The 22,917-nt window shown below is 41.4% G+C and overlaps 3 protein-coding genes across 3 annotated transcripts; all 3 read right to left on the bottom strand.

Moving 5' to 3' along the window:
- Nucleotides 1-33: 33 nt before the first annotated feature.
- Nucleotides 34-12,890, bottom strand: bace1 (beta-secretase 1). Its single transcript, XM_062386140.1, has 9 exons — nt 12,060-12,890; nt 6,771-6,859; nt 5,093-5,309; nt 3,826-3,963; nt 3,608-3,742; nt 3,414-3,515; nt 3,157-3,306; nt 1,711-1,882; nt 34-1,490 (listed from the first exon to the last, which is right to left on the bottom strand). The coding sequence occupies exons 1-9, from the start codon at nt 12,357-12,359 to the stop codon at nt 1,252-1,254; spliced, it is 1,542 nt and encodes a 513-aa protein (XP_062242124.1). The 5' UTR covers nt 12,360-12,890; the 3' UTR covers nt 34-1,251.
- Nucleotides 12,891-13,733: 843 nt separating this feature from the next.
- LOC133951896 (T-box transcription factor TBX1-A-like) lies at nt 13,734-16,516 on the bottom strand (the record flags this gene model as incomplete). The annotated part of the gene is made up of 7 exons (XM_062386142.1): nt 13,734-14,275; nt 14,774-14,880; nt 15,189-15,256; nt 15,418-15,573; nt 15,697-15,868; nt 16,050-16,151; nt 16,275-16,516. Coding segments are annotated over 7 exons (1,044 nt in total), but the record flags the coding sequence as incomplete, so codon positions are not given.
- A 1,626-nt stretch (nt 16,517-18,142) lies between these two features.
- On the bottom strand, nt 18,143-20,482 carry LOC133951895 (apolipoprotein A-I-like). Its single transcript, XM_062386141.1, has 4 exons — nt 20,395-20,482; nt 19,588-19,639; nt 19,303-19,447; nt 18,143-19,167 (listed from the first exon to the last, which is right to left on the bottom strand). The coding sequence occupies exons 2-4, from the start codon at nt 19,628-19,630 to the stop codon at nt 18,564-18,566; spliced, it is 792 nt and encodes a 263-aa protein (XP_062242125.1). The 5' UTR covers nt 19,631-19,639; nt 20,395-20,482; the 3' UTR covers nt 18,143-18,563.
- Between the last annotated feature and the right edge of the window lie 2,435 nt (nt 20,483-22,917).

The raw sequence follows: 22,917 nt of genomic DNA, 5'->3' as shown, positions 1-22,917 counted from the left end.
GTATCTCTTTCTCTCTCTAAAAAAATAAAACGATTTGACAGTCACGACAAGTACTTTATTGGTTGAACAGTGCTGCCAGCGCCTGACAGATAAATATACAGTTTTAAGTTTTTCTATATACAGCTTGCTGAGACACATTACAAACTGTCGCTCGTAGACATACATATATTTCTTTAGTGTTATAACATACTTTGGGCTGGTTTCCTGGTCCAAGCATACTGTGTATGGTCCCCATTGAAAGATGTGTTGAGTTAGGTTGTTTGTGTCTGTGAAAGAAGCCCTATTAAGTTAATGAGTGATGTTCAAATCATCAGATGGTGCAGCAGTTTGGTAAGCAATGTGTATTCTGTGTGAGTGTGTATGTATGTGTGTCTGCACAAAACAGAAGACTTGGAATGCGTTCTGTACAATAGATTTAAGATATCAATATAAGAAGAAAAAGTGACATCTGATGTTGACTCTGTCTCAGCAGTCTCATAAAACCGGATTTATGTAATAAATGCTTTAACAATCGACTACTTCCATATATTAGCCTCTTTATGCTTACTTGATTTGCGTTGCGGATTTCTTTACTTGCATTTGCAAAATAGTTTAACTTCATAGATGCTAGTATCCTTTTTTTGTCTTAATTTTCATTAAATCTTTCTGTATACTCTTCAATGACAGTACAGCTGTGCACACTTACAGGCATGCTTACACTTATCAACTTGTTTCATTTAGTCATATGCCACAAAGAAAGGATTTATAAACTGTATGTTCAAATCATACCATCCTTCATAACTGATGGTTTCACATTGTCGTATTCGGTCACATCCAGTTTATTCCTTAAGCCATGTTTGTAAATTAGTTTTTTTCTCCCATATCAATCTGTGTGGAGTTCTGCAATGCTGAGATAAATCTATCAAGATTCCAAATCCAATTCTTCCCTGTGGTCTATTCATACACTATTTATAATAAAGAAATAAATTGTTTATTTCACATTTGACTCAAATTTCACCATTCTGTTTCCCTAACCATGCAGATCTGCATAGGTGGCTCAAACAGGAAAAGTTTGGGGTCAGTTATGGATCCTCACATACTGTCACTCAGCATTTTCTGTACTTTATATATTATATTCCTGAAAACCCTTTTCTAAAGCTCTCCTTCAACAAAAAAACACTTGTCATACATCCCCTGCTTCCAAGATCCATTTCTCTCCTGTGATTCAAGTTAAGGTCTCTATGACCAGTTTTGTCCCCTTCTTCTCCCTCTTCACTTCAGGAGCGATATGTCATCAGCAAAGTCCCCGTGTGGGTGGAGGCAACGGGCGAAGCGCCACTGGCACACCATGAGACACAGCGGCAGCATGAAGAGAGCACAGATTCCGGCCATGATGTAGGCGATGGTCATGAGAGTGGACTCGTCCGTCTGAGGGATGTTGTAGCCGCAGTCCTCCAGGTCAACTCCGTGGAATGGGCCCTCCACAGAGGCTGTGCGAAACTCATCGTGCACTAGAAACGGGAGGTTGGGATAAAAGGTATTTTACAAACAGAAAGATCAACTGAGATACTTTTTAAACTATAAATATCATAGCCTTTTATTAGTCCCCCTATTCCAGGCCATCTATAATTCCGTATTCATGTTTATTTTTTCACACAAGCAAACTTTTTTCATTCGGTTACTCATCCCCTCCCTCCTCCCCTCGTCATCCCTCCTTACTATCGTCCTCACCATGGCAAGTGCTAACAGCAAAGCCAATTCTCTTCTTCTCACGGTCAAAGACCACGTAAAAGCCCTCCATGATGACAGCCCCCATCACTGTTCCAGTGCTCGACTGGGAAACGGCAAATTTATAGCAGTCCTCCTGGGCTGAAGCTACATCCTCTACTGGCCTCAGGTATTGCTAAATATGAACAGAAAGAGAAAAGGATCAGAGGGCGGTTGGATTTAAGAGGAGTCACAAACACACACTCTTGTTGAAGTCCTTACCTATATTAGAGTAACGACTAGTATGTTGTGCTAAATTATGAACAGGATTGTTTGAAAAAAATCTTTATTTTTATGAATAAATCATTAAATGGTTGTAGACTCCACTTATATAGCACCTTTCTTAAAGCAATAGTTCACCCAAAGATGAAAAATCACTTATTATCTACTCACCACTATGCCGATGGAGATGTGGGTGAAGTGTTTCGAGTTTCAAGGGTAAACAGTGTTGCAGCCAAATCTAATACAATTGCAGTAAATGGTGACATCTTATTCAAACATATGTATCATTATTTGGCACTGAAAAAATGTAATACTAAAGTAGCAGAGCCTTAGGCAGGAGAAGTCTGGAAAAAAAAATTCAGAAACCCCCCCCCCCCCCCCAAAATGGGGAAGAAAACATGAAATATTTCCTCTGTCCTTTCTTCTTTACTTTCTTCATGACTGACTGGCATTTACCTTAATAGCCTCACCTGCCTGGAACCTACCACCTACGCTGGTAACTATAGGGTGAGCTCAACAGAAAGACAAGTACAGGGACCACACTCAACTTGATGAACACATGACCAAGTTAGGAGTCTGACCTACTGCTGACCTCACAATTCAATCTATCTGCAAAAATACAGAAAATAAAACCCCTCCTTTCCCCGAAGCCTGGTCATGCAAACCTGCTCTCACTCTTCCTGATTGACCTGCTGATCTGACCCAACATATCTGGCAAAACAACATCCAAACAGAGCAACATCACAAACAGAACACAATAAACTGTCAACTCATACAACACAAAACTCAAAAGGATAACTACATAATCTAATTGATATTATCAAAAAATAATAGAAAAAAACATTTTTAATGCAGGGAGACCGGGCCTGGTGAGACCATTTACTATTTACTTCAATTGTATTGGATTGAACTGCAACGCTGTTTACACCGGAAACTCTAAAAGTTTGTATGGTAATATTATTAATCTTTTTCATTCTCAGATATTTGTTCTCTTTTTGTTTTGTTTTTTCAGTTGTGTAATCTGTTGTGTGTTAAAAACATTAATGCCCCCCTTTCTCGCAGTGAATCTGTCTGACAATATCTGTATTTGCATTGGGCTACTCCTGAATTCATCCAGATGTTGAACCTGGCAAGTGAAACTCCTGTCCACTCTAACTAACACTGAACTCCAGATAATCCGTATAATACCTGCGGTAGGATGGAGATTCGGAAGGACTGGTTGCGGTTTTCACTCATCAGGTAAAGGGAGATAACTGGGAAGATGTGCCAGGGCGTAGTGCCGACCTGCCAACATACCAGCTGCTCCCCCAGCCAGAATCCAGAGGGAAACTGTTCAGTCTGAAATACAGAGGCAAGAAGACAGATTCATTCAAAGATTCCAAATAATGATCAATTACTAATATTGACAGAACGAAAAAGGTCTGTGTGTAACTGTAAGGACTGACCGAAGAGGCAGCTTCAATAGCCTTGACTGCAGCCTGGAAGACTTTTCTAGGCAGTCGAAGGTTGGTGGTGCCACTGTCTACAATACTCTTATCATAGTTGTACTGTCAAAGACAGAGAAATAGTCACAAGTTACAAAACTCTTGGATGAAATCAATGACTGACCGTTAAATAATTCATATCAGTTACATCTCACCTCTTTACAGTCCATGTTGAGGTCCTGCCCATTAACCTCAATACGTACGATGATGACCTCATAATACCATTCCCTGCGGATAGGAGTGTACCAAAGATCTCCTACGTACAGTGATTTGTCCACTCCACCGATGATCTGTTAGCACAAGGGGGAAATATTCAAATATGATACTGTATGCCGAATGTGCATGTGTGTGTGTGGGTGTGTGTGTGTCTCACCATGCTGCCACCAACAGCAGCGCTGCCGAGGACGTCGTTTTGGGTGGAGCCAGCTCCACACAGCTGGAGAGAGAAGAGGTTGGGGACCTGGGTCTGACGAACCAGAGAGTCAAAGAAAGGCTCCAATGTCTCATCAGGCTGGAGAGAAACAGAAAGGGTAATGATAGGATGATTCTCGTCTGAAAGACTTAACCAAGCTGCTGTTTATAGCGTCAGCTTCAAATTTCATTTTCTCCCCCTTACACTGAGGTTGACTTAGGGGAGGCTGAGGAGTAGGAGCTCTCTTAAGATTCAGCAGCCTGGCACTCAGGCAAAATAAAGTGTTATTTTCCTAATCAAATTCTTCAGATGTCAGATCATTGAACTTTTAAAGAACTGTATCCACTGTCTATCCATAGATCCAATGTCATTATAGCATAGTAGCATCATCATAAAGGTATCATCCTCTTACACCAGATTAGGTATTCAGGCAGCTACAAAAATGAGGTGAAGTATTCTCTGTAGATTTGAACAAGCTCAGGGCTCATAGGGGCTACCCTAGTTTACTGTCTCGATCATTCACAGGAGACTGAATGAACACAATCTTTGAAACTATTCTAACTGCCTATGTTTGGTATGCTGGAGAGAAGTAATGTTAGCAAAAAATGTTAGCAGTTCACAGTTTCAGTCTCCTAAGGAAATACAGTCCAACAACTGAGTGAAAGTGGGGAGACTCTTGCCCAGTTGACGATCATGAAGACAGCGCTGTGGTCGAGAGTCTAGAGTCTTGCAGTAACAGAGCAGATGACATTGAACACAGTCGCTGGGTTAACAGAGAAGCGGATGCAAACATAAAGCAAGATGGTGCGTGTGACCTCCCCTTTAATGTGATATGGACATATGGCAAAAAAGTTAAATGTATGAGCTTTAGACACATTCCTGAAAACCCTAGATGGCATTGATGGCACCTGGAGTATCTTCCTGTTGCCATGGCTCTCTGTGAAACATTACGCTCACCGAAGTCCTCGAAGATTCCTCATCTTGGATGCTAGCTCATCCATCTTATTGTCCAGTGATCTTATATAGTCCATGATTAGAGATTAGAGAGATGCTCTGCTCCATCCGTCTCTGACTGCATCCATACTAGTAAATACTGTTTCTCTCCCTGTCCTTCCTGCTCCCCCCTCTGCCAGATACTACTAAAACTGTGTTTTCATACAATTTCTGTCCAAACAACTTTCGGCTCTGTATCAGTTAATCATTAACCATGTTGGGTTGCTGCTCTCACCCGGGCTATGTCAGCGTAGGCCAGTCCCAGGATTCCCTCCCAGTTGGATCCATTGATGAAGAAGCGATCTGACTGGGTGATTGCAGCAATGTTGGCACGCAAGCTGGCGTTGGGGCCGTGTGGGACAGAGACTAGGTCCGTGCCAAGCTCCCCTTCCCAGCGGCCTTGGGTGTAAGGAACGTACACGCTCCTTCCGAGGTCATTGTATGAGCCGGAGCTGTGAGTGGATTTAGAAGACAACAGGGAGGAAGAAAAGAGCGAGAGGTGAGAAAATGGTGATAGAGAAGCAATACCTCTAGTAAAACACAAGTTAGTGGGTATACACAGGTTTAAAAAAGGTGATTGACTCCTTTCCCAATGCCAGTAGAGGAGTTCGCTTGTCTGTATTTTTCCTCTGGTACATCATTCGCTGTCCAAATGCACCGACAATTTAGGCGCTCTGTCACCTCGCTGTCAAGTCAAATTAAGACGTTCTGAACAGTTGTGGTATTCCATTGAAAAAAGGAAAACAGGTAAATGACCACATTAAAAAGCATCTTTTCATGAATCCATCTTTGTGTTTTCTCAGTGATAAAATAAAGTAGAAAGAAAATAACCAACAGCAAGTATTGGATGGTAAATAATTTAGTACAGAAAAAAGGAATCTGCAAATCATGCTACAGTTAAAAAAGAATAAATGATCTGTTGGAACTTTTCCATAAAAATGAATTAGTGATAAAAATTATTTTTGTGGCTGTTTGTATACTTTTACATGTGTTTCTACTGGAGCTGTGAAAAATAACACGTTAACGCGTTATGATTAAATTACAGGATTAATACTGTTAATATTTTTTTTACGCATTTAATGCATGCGCAGAAGGACCTTCCAATTCCGCCGCCTCTGCACTAGTCGCCGCTCTAATGCAGTCAGGCGGCAGCTGCTATTCAAACAAACAAACAATATGGATAATTCTGATGAACCTGAGGACCTTCTGGACAGGAAGATCGTGTTCCAAAAAAACAAAGATTGAACATTCAATAAATCCAAGGTGATATGCACACTCTGCGGGAAGACGTTATCGTTTCAAGGTAGTAATACCCGCCTGACCACCGCAACGCGAAGCATGCGTTGGTCGGCGAGGGGCGTTCGGGTGGAGTGCGCCAAACCAGACTCACTCGCAGGACACATTGTGTCAAAGAAGCGGTCAGCTTTACTGTCATAGAATGTGAACAAGGTAGATGCCTCACCAACTGGCTAAAGAACGACTAGCAAAGAGGGCCTTTAGAGGCATTAGATTGTGTCATGGTGTGGTTAATGGTTGTTTGACAAAAAATATAAAAAAAATATTTGAGCTAAGAAGCTCAAATATTTGATTTATAAAAAAAAGTTTTATTCAACCACACAATGGCTAAGGTGCCCGAATTCTGTTTAGGATGAAGATTATATTAATGTTCCAAATGGAAGAGCAAAGATAACTGCTAACGAACTGCTGAGTTGCAGCACCGTTGTTTTGTTTATTTATGAATATAAAAAGAAAACAAATTAAATGTATATATCCGTCTTTTGTCATCAAACTTTTTGTTTTCACAAAAATATACCGAGAAAATCGGTAATGTGATGATCATGATTAATCAATAGAAACCTGTGATTAATTTGATTAAAAATTGTAATCATTTCACAGCCCTAGTTTCTACTCACAGTGATCGATGGTAGTATCTGTGCAGAAAGGGATGTGCAGCCGCTCCGACAGCAAAGTTACTGCTTCCTGTGTCCACCAATATGTTCAGCTAATAAGATGGAGAGAGAAGGAGAAAGACACAGAGGAATTATTTTAACATATGCAGTGTACTTTCCGGGGAAATCAATAGATTGGTAAAACTGACGCTTGGCTGACACTGTGAATTTGATTACGCTCAATCCCCGAAGCCAAAGTGAAATCTGTAACGGCTCCCTCTCTGACAGACTTTGCCATGTGTAAAACAATAGTCTCTGTGTGTGTGTTATTGATTCATTTGATCTTTTCAAAAGTTCGGGCTATTTATTGGAGGCCTGTTGTCAGTTTTATCTCTCACCATTTAAATGTTATCATATCAATCTATTTCTCCTTCCCTCTAGTGTCTGGTGGCATGTCCCTGTTGCCCTACATGTCCTTCAGCATCCCCTGTGCTTTCTCCTCTCTAGCTCTCCCCTCATCTTAGGTTGCCCCTCTTACTCCCCCTCCCATCTCCTCCTCTCCTATCTGCATCTCCATGTGAGTATCATATTCTGCAGTCCAAACAGTGAATGTGTAAATGGAGCACAATGGCAGAAGAAAAGACAGATGTATTGAATGACACTACTTAATATAACTGTGTCCCATTCATCAACTATTTAATTACATTTGTATGCATATGGCTCTAGCAAGCAACATTGTAGTTGATGTTTCAATGACAGATTCCTGATCACAGTTAAAGAAAAGAAAAAACACCAACACACTGGCAAAGGAAACAGATGGAAAGAGGAAAGACAGGAGGGGCACAGAAACACCAAAACCGAAAAAGAGAGCAGCAGCCATAGAGCAAGGTGTTCAATAATGGATTGGCTCTTTAAACATCCACAGAACTGCAACTGTCTCAGTTGCTGTGCCTGAAGTCCAAGATTAAATACTGACTCTGTCTGCTTCCCCCCTCCCCTCATGCATACAGCTTATACCATGATATATACACACATATGCAGTACTGTTCACACCTGTGCTAAGTGATAATGCTAGCTACACACACAACACTTTCCTCTGGACAAGTTTTTGCTGACTGCACAGGATTAATCAGTTTTTGGTTCTATCCACACACACACACACACACACACACACGCACACACGCACGCACGCACACACACACGCACACACACACGCACGCACGCACGCACGCACGCACGCACGCACGCACGCACGCACGCACACACACACACACACTCGGCTGCATCCTGACAGGGTGAGACGTCAAGTCTTTCTCTCCTCTCTCTCCCTCTCTTGTCCTCCCTGGCAGAGTTCCTCTCTCCCACTGGCCATTATATTTGACCTTCACCCTCGATGATGGCGCAGGAATCATTCAGTGGATACCAGAACAGAACGCAACACAAATGAAAGATACTGAAAATGACTTGAGCTCATTTCCACAACTTGCCATTTGGCATTGTAAATGTGAGCCAAGTCATTGTTTAGATTTTTGCTTATTTTGCCAGAGCACAGTCAATCAAACCTGATCAAACATCATCCCCAGTCTGGACGGAGCAGATTCACCTTTTGAGTCTCAGATGCTTCATAATGAATTCCAAAAATCCATTTGTGAATATTTTCTTAATAAGAAATAACGAAAAGCTTTTTATGTGTGTACAGCGAATAATTCAGATTTTTTTTTTGAATGCCTGACTATTCCGACAGTGTGAAAACTAATGCTACAGGTCATAGTTAGGGCCTGAGCACTGATGGCTCTATTGCGTTTTGCATTTGTGACAGCTTGAACCAACTTGAAAACTCACTATATTTCGCGGGCATGTCAGAGCTGGTGAAAATGTAAAGGGTAGTTTTTTCTTCACGGGTATGACCATGGCTGGGCCATGGTCCCCATCAAAAAAGGTTTATTATTATTAACTCAGGGTCATAGCACCTTCTATTGCATTGTCCAATAAGCAACAACATTTTCACCTATGATCAAAGTCAAGGCCTAAATGGCTCCATATGTCAAAACCAGCTCAGGGTCATAGAACTACCTACTGATCAGTGTGAAAATTAAGGTGTAACTTCAGTGTGCATTGTTCTATCAGCAACTAAATACTCACCTATGATCCGAGTCCCGGTGTAACAGATCATTAATCGTTTAAGGGGCCTAGGCTAAATTATACCCCAGGTATATTATGGCCTAGGCCAATTTATACTCCAGGGTATGAATTGGCCTAACTCAGGCCAGTTTATACCCCCATGACATCAGTAGTGTTGAGTGATATACAGAAGAATTACTTAATTTTTCAACATTTTATTGGGGGTTCAGCTTTGTCAGGTAAGTTAAGGGAGAAAACTAACTGATTACTACGCCCTGACACTTCAACACCTAAGAAAATGATCATGCTTGTCTCCCATTCTTGCAGTGCGTTGTGTTTTATTTTCTGTCAGGTTATAATAAAATAGAGTCCAGATATCTATTATTTTTCTTCCAGTACCAGAGTCCAGAGTGCTTGAGCTTCAGCCATCATCTAACGTTTGTAAGACGTCTCTTGCATGTCTGGGCATTTCAGGGAGTGGAGGAGGGATACAGAACTAGGCAACATTCAAGCAATGATATTAACAATGTTCTGCAATAGGTGCATGCAAGTTTCAAAAAAAGTATTAATTTCCTTTTTTTTGTCCCTTTGACCCACACTCGAACCATACCCATCAATGCGCTAGCATGTTCTTTTGGCAAATTTTCCCATTATGTTGAATATATATTTCTCAATGTCAACTTATTCGTTGTAAGAATAGAAGGGGCAAAAAAAAAGGACCAGCCCTGCCTGGATGGGTATAGTCTGGCCTAGGCCATTTTACATCCCGGGGTATAGTTTGCCGTAGGACAGTTTATCCCTGGGGTATACTCTGGCCTGGGCAAAAGTATCACCCTTCATACACAAGTGATGCAAACTCCTTCTATTGCACAACATGGGTCAAACATTAATTTCCTGTGTTATTTCATGCATGGCTGGGCGTTTCTTTGCTATATTATTTTATACTATAAGGAAGAAGAATAAGCTTTAAATTTATGGCTTATTCCTCCTTCTTCATTTAGGAGAAGGCTCCTTTGATGACATTGAAGAAACTTTTATTGTCCAATTGGCCCCATATGGCTCAGCTTCATCAGAGCCCCAACCTGAACAGATATTCTTCTGTATGTAGTAATAGCGCCACCTACTGGCAACAGGAAATAAGTCTTGGTTTACAACATTAATTAGATCAACATTCTATTTTCACTATGTGGTCTGCACTTGAATGGTGTGGACCGTAATGCGTGATTTGTAGGCGTGGTTCAACATTGTGTGACGGACACAGGAGGTGAATCACGCAACACTGAGCCGTTTTGCCCGATCTCAGACTGCCCTCCCCCGCGGCCACATGAGGTCCCAAGTTCGCAAGTGCTCGGGTGCTAGTTTTACCTGAGAATGTTATTTGAGTAAACTTGTTTGTAAACAGTCCCAGGTGTCGGCATTTGGTTCATTCATTTTCTTCAACAGATGTTTGGTTGCCTGTTGCTTGACAGAAGAGGAAGGTGTTCCTCTATTGGTCTAGTATAGCTTCAAAATGTTGGATTGTAAACCACATGCGTTCTGATTGGTTAGAAGTGTACACAGAAGGCAAACCTTGGCAAAATTGACCTTGTTTCTAAGGAATAAAAGTTGCAACATCACTGAAAATATTGGATGTGAGCGCTTACATTGACTGGTTCCTAAGATGTCATAATCAAACCCTTATGACAAAAAACATATTTGATGCTTGGTATTTTACAGATTAACCATTAATTTAAATCTAAATAAATAACAAATACAAATACAACCAATTATGTAGAACCTGAATTAAGAAAAAATGCATATTTTATATAAAAACGTAATTTGGGGCTTTTTATACTTTGTTTATGAAGTTTTTATAACATGCAAATCAGCAAACAATGACACCATCATATCTGCAATGAGTCATGATGAACAACAGATAAAGCGTTTGGGTTCTATTGCTTGATTTAATACATATCACAATTTTGGTAACATATTGGCACCAACAATAAATCCAAAACGTGCAAATGGTGCCCAAGCCTCTAGCAGGGTGAATATCTGCTGACACCTGGTTAAAGTACACTTAAGCTTCAAAACCTTTTGTAGGGTTAGTCTGTCTTTGCTGATTGTACTCAACTGGTTGGTCGTCACTCTGGTGTCTCCCTCCTTGATATACTGTAGGAAGCATCTGTCTTAGTGGCTTTGTGACACTTCCATTTTGCACCTTAGAGGCCTCATCATTTCCTAATAGCCCCTAGTCTACCTCCCACATCATCCCTTTGTCACACACTCTTGCTTTGTCTCTACCTCTCTCAGACTCACTGCTCTCGCTCTAATGCACTCCTGGTTGCCCTCCCCGGTTGTATCTCTTTGCTGCTGTTCGTTTCATTTCTCCATTTCACACTCTCTGTCACCTTTGTCCTCACCTCCTTCTCCTCTTCTTCCACCTCATCACTTTCTCCCTCCCAACTCTTACCATCGCCCTTTGTGTGCCAGCCTGTACACCGCAGCAGCACCCAGCTGGCACCCTTCACTCAACAGAATTAATGGTTCCATTATCTGTCTGTGTCATTCAGTCCTCTTTCTCACACACACACACAGACTCACACACTTGCACACACAGGCCATCTGTCACTGCAAGGACATCAACAGTATTGGACAATCAGACTATGTTCAAAGCAGGTTCTTATCAATTGTAATCCAAAAATGGGGTCATGTGTAATCATTCCACTTGATCTTACGTGATTTAGTTTAAATATCTGTGGTTTTATATTGTATGTTTTTGCATGTAATTTTATTTGTGCAATATATTTTAATAATGGGCTACTTTATTATGGTCGGATGTAGTACTTTAGTCATTGGGTTTGTTGCACAGTTAACTTGGATGGTATATATAATGGTAAATAATTATCCATAGACATATCTAATTATATATACTAGATAATTATATTTTATTTCAGGGGGCTCAGAACAACAGTTGAAATGATCTCATGAGATAAACTTTATTGTCCCTGGGGAGATTTGCTTTCTGCAGCCTGAAGTTTCACATAAATAATACACATTGGCCACTTCCACAGTTCACACATGTGCTGACAATGACGACATATTGCATAACCTTTTTTTAAATGATTTATAAATGACCCATCACGTGGTTATATTGGTACATGAAGCGTGCTTTTGATACCATAGGGATCATGGTGTATTTGCAACCTTTACCTTCTGCGGAGGAGAACCCACGGCCATCTCCACGTAGTATCCCTGTCCGGACTTCCCCCGCAGGTTATCGATCATATCCACGAAGCTGATGCCGCTCGCTGCCGCTCCTCTCCTGCGCCGCGCCGCGTGTCTCCCCGCGGCAGCCGGCAGCGGCAGTAGCGGCTCAGCGCGAGCGCCTTGCCGCAGTGGCACGCGGATGGCCCGAGGCAGGCCCGAGGCTTCGGGCGCCGAGTGACCGCAACCGAGGCAGCACATAGCCGACAATATAACCAGAGCGCCCCGTAACGACGGCGCCTCCATGACGAAGAGCTTGCGTTTGTCTCTGTATGTGTTTGGCTTTGACTCCGTTCACTTTGACGCCCGCTCTGCCGCAGCGGCGCGGAGGAGATCCGTTGGCAACTATGCTAAAATGACGGCTACACTCATGCTGGCAGCTGAGTCGCGGAGATGGACGGGGTCACTGCCGCTTCCACTGCGGGTTTCGTGACGACAGCTAATTCAGAAGAAAACAATATGCGAACACACGGATATATCCAGCGCTGGAAGTCAGACCGCCCCCACGGTTAAGCCCTCGCTGCCTCCGCTCGCCATTTCTCATCAACCTGCAGGCCCGCGCTGTTTCCTCCGCACATCCTCGCGTCAAACGAGCCGAGCCATGGTGGTTGGGCAGGCTGTCCGGCGAGCGACCGCGATCCGCATCCTCCCCCTGTACTCTCCCGGCCCGGTCCTTCTGTTCTCCGCCTTCCAGTCTTTCACCTCCGCCTCCTCCTCCATCTACCCCGCTGCATCCTCGGGAGATGAGGCAGCGAGCATCACCGCCGTCAAGGTGAAGCGTCTCCCCACGTGACTTCCTGTCAGCGCTTTCAAAATAACACTAAAGGTCCAGCGTGGAAGATTTAGGTGAAAGGGATCGATTGGCAGAAATTGAATCTAAAATAATCCTACGGATGTTGTCACAAGTGTGGGATCATGCTACAAATTGTTATTTTCTTTACCGTAGAATGAGCCCTTAACATTTAAATACTTCTAGAGGGTTTCTCTCTTGAGAGGCCGCCATTATTTTTAGAGGACAAACTCAACACCTTTTGAGTGTTTATGAAGCGTGCCTATTTTTTTCTGATAAAGATCCATGATTATTTTATGAGAAATCAACAAATGTGTTAATAAATGCCATATCTCTCAATTTTAAATTTGTTTAATGGATTCTGTCTTAACTCATTCATTGCCTCTCCACAAAGTTCCATGGTAATCGATGAGTCCCCTTTTTTTCATAATCCTGCTAAATGATAAATAAATGCGGATGAAAACATAAACGTGGTAAAGTCGGTTGTAAAATGAAGCTAGTTTGCCTTGTTGGCTTAAATCCACATTTTAGCGCATTTTTAATACGTGTGATAAAATAGGCTTCTCTCTATGTTTCGTTAGGCATATACACCATCATCATTTAAATCCAAATTGACATAAAAACACATTTCTCTCAAGATTCCTTACAGCAGCTCTTCCAGTTTGTATGTCTAATACAACCAACCCCAATACTGGCAATTTTTGACATTTTCGATTAGTTCTATTATTTTCTCTGGGATTACATGGTTGGTTCTCTCCCATTTATATTTTTTCTCATCCAGAACAAATAAAACCAACCTAAAGATAAAAGAAAAACGCCCACAATTTCGGGAAATGTTATTTTATTAATTCAGAAAACAAACTAAATTTCTGTTGCACAAATGACAAATTACAATTGAGCTTGTAGGGACTAACAATACTGTATGTTTTATGTTCTTTAAGTACCACTGTGACTATGTAGTGGTCTAATTGGAAATTATGTATTGGATATTATATATAGTGTACGGCGTCACTGCAGTACATCGGTCATGTTGTCATAGACATTATGCCCTTGATGTTAGACTGCAGGATTCTTAAAAATCTATTCGTAAAGGTTATCACAAACGTTTGCTATAAGCACACAAGCTGTATGATATCAAATAAGGTCACATTTAAGTCAAAGCTCAGTCACTTTGCTTAGTTTTCTCTATAGGGCTGATTGTCTCTGTCTTGAGATGATCCAGCACAGTCGCGGTAAGAAGTGAGAGGGAAGAAGGAAGCAGGTGCTGATACATTTTCCCCATCTCTCCTCTCCACGGTCAGTTCTGCAGACTCTTTAGAGTGGTGGAAGGGTCCATTCTGCTCCACCAGAAACAAAGCTGTTTCCTCCTGTCCTGTGGATGCAGAAGAATATGGTCGGACAGGTGCAATTTACCACCAATTATTTGTCTATTTGAAATTTAAATCTGAACCATTTTCTCACTGCTGACTCAAATAATTCATATTAATCCAACAAGCTGTTTGATTTTTCTATAATATTCTAAGGGCTCAGCCTTACTATGTATAGGCCTTGAGATAATGCATGTTGGACTGTTGTAATTATCTCAAGCCACTTTATATAGTATGGTCAGGCTTTATAAAATGATAGAGAAAAAAACACTTAGTATATAGTTGTACAAGCATTGGTATTGAAATTGAAATAGGCCTTTCTTATGAGCTCTTGTACACAGCATCTGCACAGCAAATAGATTTAAATTATAAATGCAGAAAATCATTGTCCAATTCAACTAACCTCAAACAAATGCTTTGTTAAGAGAGGAGTGTAAACTACATTAAAACTCTGTATACTGAACTTGATTTGTATCTGAGTCATATATAACAGTGAGACTCACTGCCTGATTTCGAGCCCCAGCTTCTCTGCTCTCCAGGTTTAGCGGTAAGGAGCATTGTTCTGCCCTCTGGTGGACACCATACTGACGGGGGTCTGGAATTTCCCACCCTACACACGCAAACACACGCACACACACACACACACAAAGTCATAATCATTGTGGACATATAGATGCCTCAACCAACACATGAACTGCATCTCTAACAGTTTACCTTACATGGTCTGCTGTCCTCCATACAAAGGTCGAAGATTAGTTATCATCGAGACTGCTGCCATATGACTTTTTACCAGCTGATAATAGTAATAAAGATACACAGTCATCTAGTTGTGATTTCCACTGGCCCATCAAGGAAAAATTTGTTTCTCAATCAGGCAAGCTGTATTCACACTTGACTGAGTGACAAATAGGCACTCACCAATCCTGAGGGTCTGTAGTCCTAAAGCCCTTAGCAAACGGGTTGCTTGCAATTTTTAGCTGGGTAATCTGAGAGAAAGTGGGAAAATAAATAGTGAAATTCTTTCCTAAACATTTGCTCATTATATCATTTTAAGCACAAATAATCTGCTTTGTTGAAGGGAGCGGGATGAATGTCTGATGTGCCGGGGTTAAATTTAGTTCGAAGCCGATTGATCCTGACATCCTACCCGGTGGTTCTGATAGGCGGTGACGGCCATGAAGCGTGTCTCTGGGAAGAAGAAAGAGCTGAAGTTTCTGTAAGCATTTAAGTGGCTGTTGGGTGCCGGATCCACATACACCACATGGAAGCGTGGCTGGTAACGATGCATGGAGTTTAATATCATCTGCCAATGAGGAAATAGGAAAAAACACATGATTAGTAAATCCAAAAAGGGACATTTCTGCATGTTATTTAACTGTGAAATGAAAACCAAAACACTTCATCTTGTTTTTTAGGTTTAACTGACGTGTCCATTGTCATCCAGCAAGTTGTTGGTGAGCTTGAGAGTATCGAAGGATACTGTCTGCTTCATCCACTGGGCTCCACGCGCAGGTGAGTCCGGGTGGAAATGCATCCTGCTCGGAGCTGCAACATCTGCTCGCCCTGCCACCAACCACGAGGAACTATGGAATGCATATCTAACACACACATAAACACACAAATGATAAACCTTAGAAATAGGACTTGTAAGATGAAGCTTGCAGAAATGGTAACCAGCACAGATTGATTTTCTGAATTTCCAAAAAAACCAACGATCTCTGTTGCACAGTAAACACTGCAAACCCGATCTTTGTGTGTGTGTCTGTGCGTGTGTGTAACCTGTATCGTTTATCATCAACAGGGATGAAATCCATAAGCAAGACATATTCAGCAGTCGGATCCATCCCAGAGATTTGCACCTGGAATGTTGGAAACATCCTTCTGAAGCACATGAAGGCATAAAATGAAAATAATGGAGTAAACGACAGAGATAGAGAAAAAAGGGGAAAGGATAAGCAAAAGAAAAGTTCAGTTGTTAATAGTGTTGATATGTGTTATTGTCACCTTCCAGCTTTGGTAACAATCATCTCCGTGCCCAGCTGGTCAAACTGCTGCCAAAGCGCATGCATCTCCATCTGAACCCTGACCCCACTGACTTGAGGGGCCTTGGTGCTCAATAGTGACCCCCCATCGGCACAGCAGGTTAGAGACAGTGCACAGCTCTGAGACAACACAGGACCTGAGGAGAGAGAGGTGCTGATGTGAATAATTTGAAGACGAAGCACAGATACATTTGCCGGTAATCCTTATCATCAAATGAACGAATATCTGGTCTCCAGAGCTTGCATACACTTGAACAAATTACTTACCATCCATTCCCAGACTGTCTTCAAACAAAAGAAAAATTTGTAACCCCTGTCATGACATTAGGACCAGCACAGAGTCAATCCAAAAATGTAGTTTTTCAATATAAAACTGAAGGCAAGATAATTGTATGTAGTCTCCCTCCCAGTTCTTTATGAGCCACTTGGACAGAGGTACATCCAAGCATTAAGCATGAGGAGTGGCTGTTGTGTGAAGGAAGATTCTGGTTTTATACACCACGAGTCTCTCACTGGGGACCTCCAAGCTGCCCTCATCCATTACAATACTCATAGTGCCCCTGACATGCACTGATCACAGCTGCACATGCATGCGTGCATGTTGCTCCAAGTACTGTGCACACGCACATACACACCACCTTTTGGAGCATCTACAAATCCCTGCTTGCACTTGCTATTTTTTTTATAAAGTCTTACGCCTCAGGTCGAGCTTGTTTTGACCAATCAGTAGCACATTAAAAACATCCTAATCAGCCCGATGTTACTGGGTGTGGAGAGATGGAGACAGCAACCAATTGCTTTTATTATTCATAGCCTAATTTCTTGGAGCGAAGTTTCAACACCATCCCAATTAGAGGAGCTTTCTCCCTAAAACTAATGTTAAAACTAGTGTTTAATGGTGATATTTTATTATATATCAAACTGTGTCAAAGATGCGATGATCATTTTTTGGATTTATTTTTGCTTGCTTCTAAAGCTGAGGTTTCATGCGGTGTCAATGTGTGTTTGAGTGTGCACCAGGTATTAGTCGTGTTGTGGGGACCACCATCTGTTTAAATCATAGTATGGGGACAAAAAGGAAGTCTACAATGTAACGTCCCTCTGAAATGTGTGTTGCAAAATTACCTGACATAATTAATTAGACCAAAAACAAGACACAAATGATATGATATATGAGCTTGATAAATCAAAGTTTATTAATTACTGAGGTGAGTGGAAATATTTAGAGGTGTCATTGCAGATGTGAGCATATGTGTGTGTGTGTGTGAGACTCCATCTACATCCTCATGTGGCTCTATGATAGGACAGTGTTGAAGGATTCTGTCCTGAGGGATCGAAAACAGAAAGAGTGGTTTTCCCCAACAAAGCACAACAAGACTTAGGTTTATCAATAGGCCAATTTGCAGCCCTGATCGACTCATTAATCATGGGTTTCAGGATCACAGCAGAAATACTTCACATATTATTGGATAACTGTCTGAAGTAGAACGGATTGCATTAATATTGTTCTTCTCCAATAGACCTTTAAATCAATGATGACCTCTCAAAATGCTGTATGTGTGATATGACCTTAGCGGCTCACTGAGGCCAAAAACACCCCAATAAAACTGAATGTGTGGTGATTCATTTCTGAAAAGGAATGTCTTTTCTTTTAAGCTTATTTATTTTGATATTTTGGATCAAATCTAATTTCGATCAGGCAGATGTGGATGTAATAAGTCAGTGAACTGCAGTGCCTTACATATTGTTGTGCACATTTTCTTGTATCATTGGATACTGGTGATTTAGAGAGAGAATCCAAGTGTTCAAGTTAAGAGTCAGAGAGAAAAGTAGTATAAAGAGTCAGATGTTTATTGAGCTGTATTTCGTCAAAGTACAGTTTTGATCAAACAAGCATCATATCACAGAGGTTCAGGCATTTGTGATCATTCACATACAATTCCTACACAAAATGTAAGCAGCTGGCCTTGGCACATGAAGAGCAAAGCATGTGTGTGCTGAGTTATGTGAGAGTCTGTGTATGTCTTCGCTTGTGCTTGAGCATGTGCGTATGAAGTTGTTTGCTTCGTGGAGAGAGTGAGAGCAAGAGTCCTGCCATTTGTTGCGGTGATGTGCATCAGTTAGGTATTGGCTTACTTTTGGTAGATGTTCTGTGTGTGCATGTGAAGAAAAAAGGAATGGGGAGAAAGGTGGAATGGATCTATAACAAGCAGGCAGGTAAGGTTAGTTACAGGAACAGGGTGGAGAGGATTTAGCTCTTCTGGAAGGTAGCAGCGATGGCCTCGAACATTTCTGTGACCTTAGCCTTGACTTCCTCAGCCATTGGTGAAATCTTTTCCTTCAGGGCAGTGAGGTCTTCGGGTTTGACTGCTTGTGCCTGGCCGTAGGCCTGCTTCAGCTGATCCTTGTATTCCTCGACGTAGGGAGTGGCCATCTCCTTCAGACTCTCAAGACGCTCTGAGAGCTTAGCACGCACAGATTCCAAAATGGGCATCAGGGCGGTCTTGGTCTCCTCCACATTGGCAGCAACACTGGTCTTCATTGCGTCCACCACAGGCTGCAGCTTGATCTTCAGGGCATCCATATCTGCGGTGTGCTTGGTATGGTAATCTTTGATGATGGGCTCCAGCTGACGACGGTATTCTTCAATGTGCTCGGTGATGACTCTCCTCAGCTCAGCGCGTTTGGGCTCGAGGTCGACCTTCAGGGCTTGGATATCAGCATCGACAGAGGCACGGAACTCAGCGGTGGCGTCAGCAATGGTAGTGACAACATTGTCAGTGATGGGGATAACTGAGGACTGCAGAGCCTTGATCTGAGAGTATGTGTCATCCAGGCGCTGAGACAGGCTGGCCCTGAGTGCGAAAAAAGTTAAATGAACGTCAGAGAGTAAATAATAACCAGAGGACTGTAAAAACGGGCCAAGGCAGAAAGTTGAATGAACCAGTGACTGAAGTTGGGACTGACTGAGGAGTGTGACATAGCCTTACTTAAGTTCGCTGTACTCAGTTTGATCGAGCTGGTCCAGGACTTTGTGGGCACTGTCCTTCATCTGAGTCATGTAGAGATCCATGAGGGATCGGACATGCTGCAGCTGGCTAGGTGCATCAGCTTGCATGGACGCGGCATGAGAACCTGATAAGAACAAGAAGAGAAATGAGGAGCAAGATAGTTGAGCAGAAATAAAGATAATGGGAGGGAGAGACAGTGCACAGTTAGAACATTTTAAATGGAATTTTTTTCTCCCTTAATGAAACAGCACATGGAGTACTTACCGACGGCCAGCAGAAGGGCAAGAGCAAGAGCTGCGAATTTCATGATGGTGGTCTAGAGGAGAAAAAGAGGCAATAGTTGTTGATTATTCATTGAACATTTACACTCAAAGTAATAATGGTAATCAAAACCTTAGAATTTGCCGCTTTGTCCTTTGTATGAATATATATATATATTTATATATATATATAAATGTTTTTTGGAGGGATTATTATGGGCTCAAATTAGTTTAAAAAAAATACACAAAGAAATGAACACAAATCCAATGGATCATTGATCAAATAAGTACCCCACCTAAAGCAATTTGAAGGCCAGATAAGTAAACTGAAAAGACAGAATGTCTTAACACACCATTAAAGCTACACACTCATCCCTGCATTGGCCTGAATAAGTCCACACTGAACATATGGCTGTCAATTCAAAGAACCTGTAATCTCGGAAGGTTAGACACACAGATGAAGCAGATTAGCCCTGGACTGCAATGTAATCCTGGATTAACAATAAAATACAGTCATAGAATTAGCAAATCAGCTGTTTTGATCCAAAATTATCTTAACGCAGAGGGACTTCGGTTTAGAGCTATTTTTTTCCGATTTCCTTGAAGAGGGGGTAACTCCTGGACTGAAAAGCATTAACCTAAACTTAAAAAGAATTCAAAAATAAAAGTTAACACTAGAGTGTATCTTCCTTCAAACTTATTTGAGGGACTAGCTCACAACATCGTCAAAACTAACCGAGTACACAATGCTTTCTAACGAATAATCTCCACCCCAAGTTTCAGTGAGAGCCACAGCAGTTTGTTTTCTTACCTGGAGGAGTTGTTGAGACTGAACAACTTCAGCAAGAGCAGACTTTTTATAGTGCTCAGATGAGGGATGAGCCCATGAGAGGTGGAGGGGGGTGGAGGTGGTAGGGCTGTGTGTCTCCGTGGAGGTGGACCTCACCCCCAAGCCATCTCCCTCAGCAGGGGGGACTGGGCTTAGAGTTCAATAGTCACCTGCTGAGAGATCACTCAGCAAGCACACGCAGACACGCACACATACACAGACACACACACACACACACACACACACACACGCACACACACACACACACACACACACACACACTCATACACAGTGAACCACACAGCCCCAGACTGACAATGGATTAGTGGCATCGAACCTTTACCGAAGTAAAAACTGTTCTTCGTCTAATGAGAGGACAGCAAAGAAAAAACTAATGATCCTCTAAATTCACCATATTATTTAAACAATTTCAACTGGTCACACATCTAGGATGCTATTAAAAGTTTTTCTGCTTTTCTAGCTTTTCTACCTTGTCCTGTGGCCGAGTCTGTGCATTTGTGTGGGAGACGTGAGAAGCACACATTAACAAAAGGCTGCGATCAAGACGGTAGAGTGATTTTCTTGCACACCATTTGGTACAGAAGAGTGTGTAGGACAGGAAAACCAAGTTATTTACAATCGTAGTGCTTCCAAATGGCTTCAAAAGGAAACACGAGCAAACAGAAGATGGTGACTTGACGCAATCGACTGAGTTAAATGTAATTATATTTGACATTTATTCAGTAAACTTTGGATACAAAAATGCACGCACATGCACAAATTCATGTGCTAAAACTACCACAACATAATGCGTTAAGATAGATACAGAGTACATCAAGACTTATCTCAGGTAACGGTTAAAAAATGTGAGTCCGGTGTGTGTGTACGATGATAAATGGGTCAAAGTGTGGTGTGTGCCATGCTGTTGTTTGTTGTCCTATCACCTGTGGACTTTGTTACCATGGCTTCATGGTTTTGAGGACAGAATGATTATATTACACAGAGTTGTCTCTAATTATAAACATGTATGTGCCTATCATTGAAACTCTAATGTCTCCTGTCAAATAAATAGGACTCAAAAACAATTATTGCCCATTTACAGTTTGTTTAGAGTCAATCACTTTCCAATTTTATGGGATTTTCATATTTTACAAGATTTCAAGAGTCAAAACAGAGTGAAAGCAGTAGCAAATAATTCGGTTACCTACTTTGACATAAAAACATGGGTGATATTTGTTTTATTAACCCATGTGCTCTAGAAATATCATGAGAGGATAGTTGAACCATGATAGAAATAAATTATCTTCTCAAATGTCAGATCCAAGGTAACTCTCGAGTAAAATCTAGTCTAATAGAGCAGGGTTATTAGGTGCAAGGTTAATCATTGTCATCACTGGTCAGTGGCAATCAGATGTAACCAACAGACAGGTCTGTGCCTCTTGCATAAGGTAGTTCTGATAGCCTATACAGTATAATGCAATCAATGCACGTTTCTCTTTCCTCTGAATGCCATCACAGTAGAATTTTGGTACTGTCAATAATTGCTCTGTTAATTCAACATGACCAGTTAGTGACAAGATACAATAGCAAGGGTCAACGCAGTATACATAGAATATATATATATATATATATATATATATCAGATGTTAATAAAACAGATGAACAGTACATGAAAATAATAGAGATGCTACATGTTCCAGCCCTGCTCCCGGACCGACTTAAATTTTTCAAGAACTGTGAGACTAGAGAGCCTCTATTTAATAAATAGAGGTTCATATATTATGTTCAAGCCCTGTGAATAAATGGTGAAAACAGGTTTATTTTGTTTCTTGAATTTGTAGCAAATGTTTAAAATTATTCAAAGTTCAGCACAATCCGCAATTCCCCAATAATGTTTAGGACCACTGAAAAACGTTTCAAATTAAGATCAGACATACAGTAGTTGCCTAGTTCGATAAGGTGTAATACAGTACAACATCTTGGAAGTATATATATATATATATATATATATATATATATATATATATATATATATATATATATATATACTAATGTACCTTAATGGGCAAGACAGAACCTGCCACTACAATTCATGATCATAATCCATGAACCATGTGGGGACTCTGGGGAAGAATTCAAGTCAGTAACATGTATGAGACATTAAAGTGATGAAGAGGAAGAGGAGGAAAGAGAACCCCCATGGGGCGTTTGTCCCGAGACAATCTATATTCTTGACCTTTAGCAGCATAACTAAGAACTGGTGCCGGCAGACCCGAAGCAGCTCTATGAGCTTTATCATAAAGGAAGGTTTTAAGCTGCCTTCTAGAGGGGGTCTGCCTCCTGAATGAAAGCTTAAAAGGAGAAGAGTTTGATAGCTTTATAGTTTTGTGATCGAGTCAGCAGCTTTTCCTCTAGGCCTACTTAAAATCAAGATCACACTTTCCCTACTTCCATTTGCCATTGTTATTTATTATCTGCCACTGAGTTGTGTGTCCTCTCTCTCAC

The sequence above is a fragment of the Platichthys flesus genome, chromosome 4 (assembly GCF_949316205.1).
Source record: "Platichthys flesus chromosome 4, fPlaFle2.1, whole genome shotgun sequence".
Classification (NCBI taxonomy): domain Eukaryota; kingdom Metazoa; phylum Chordata; class Actinopteri; order Pleuronectiformes; family Pleuronectidae; genus Platichthys; species Platichthys flesus.
The sequence above is the reverse complement of the archived record's forward strand: the minus strand, read 5'-3'. Positions and strand labels throughout refer to the sequence as shown.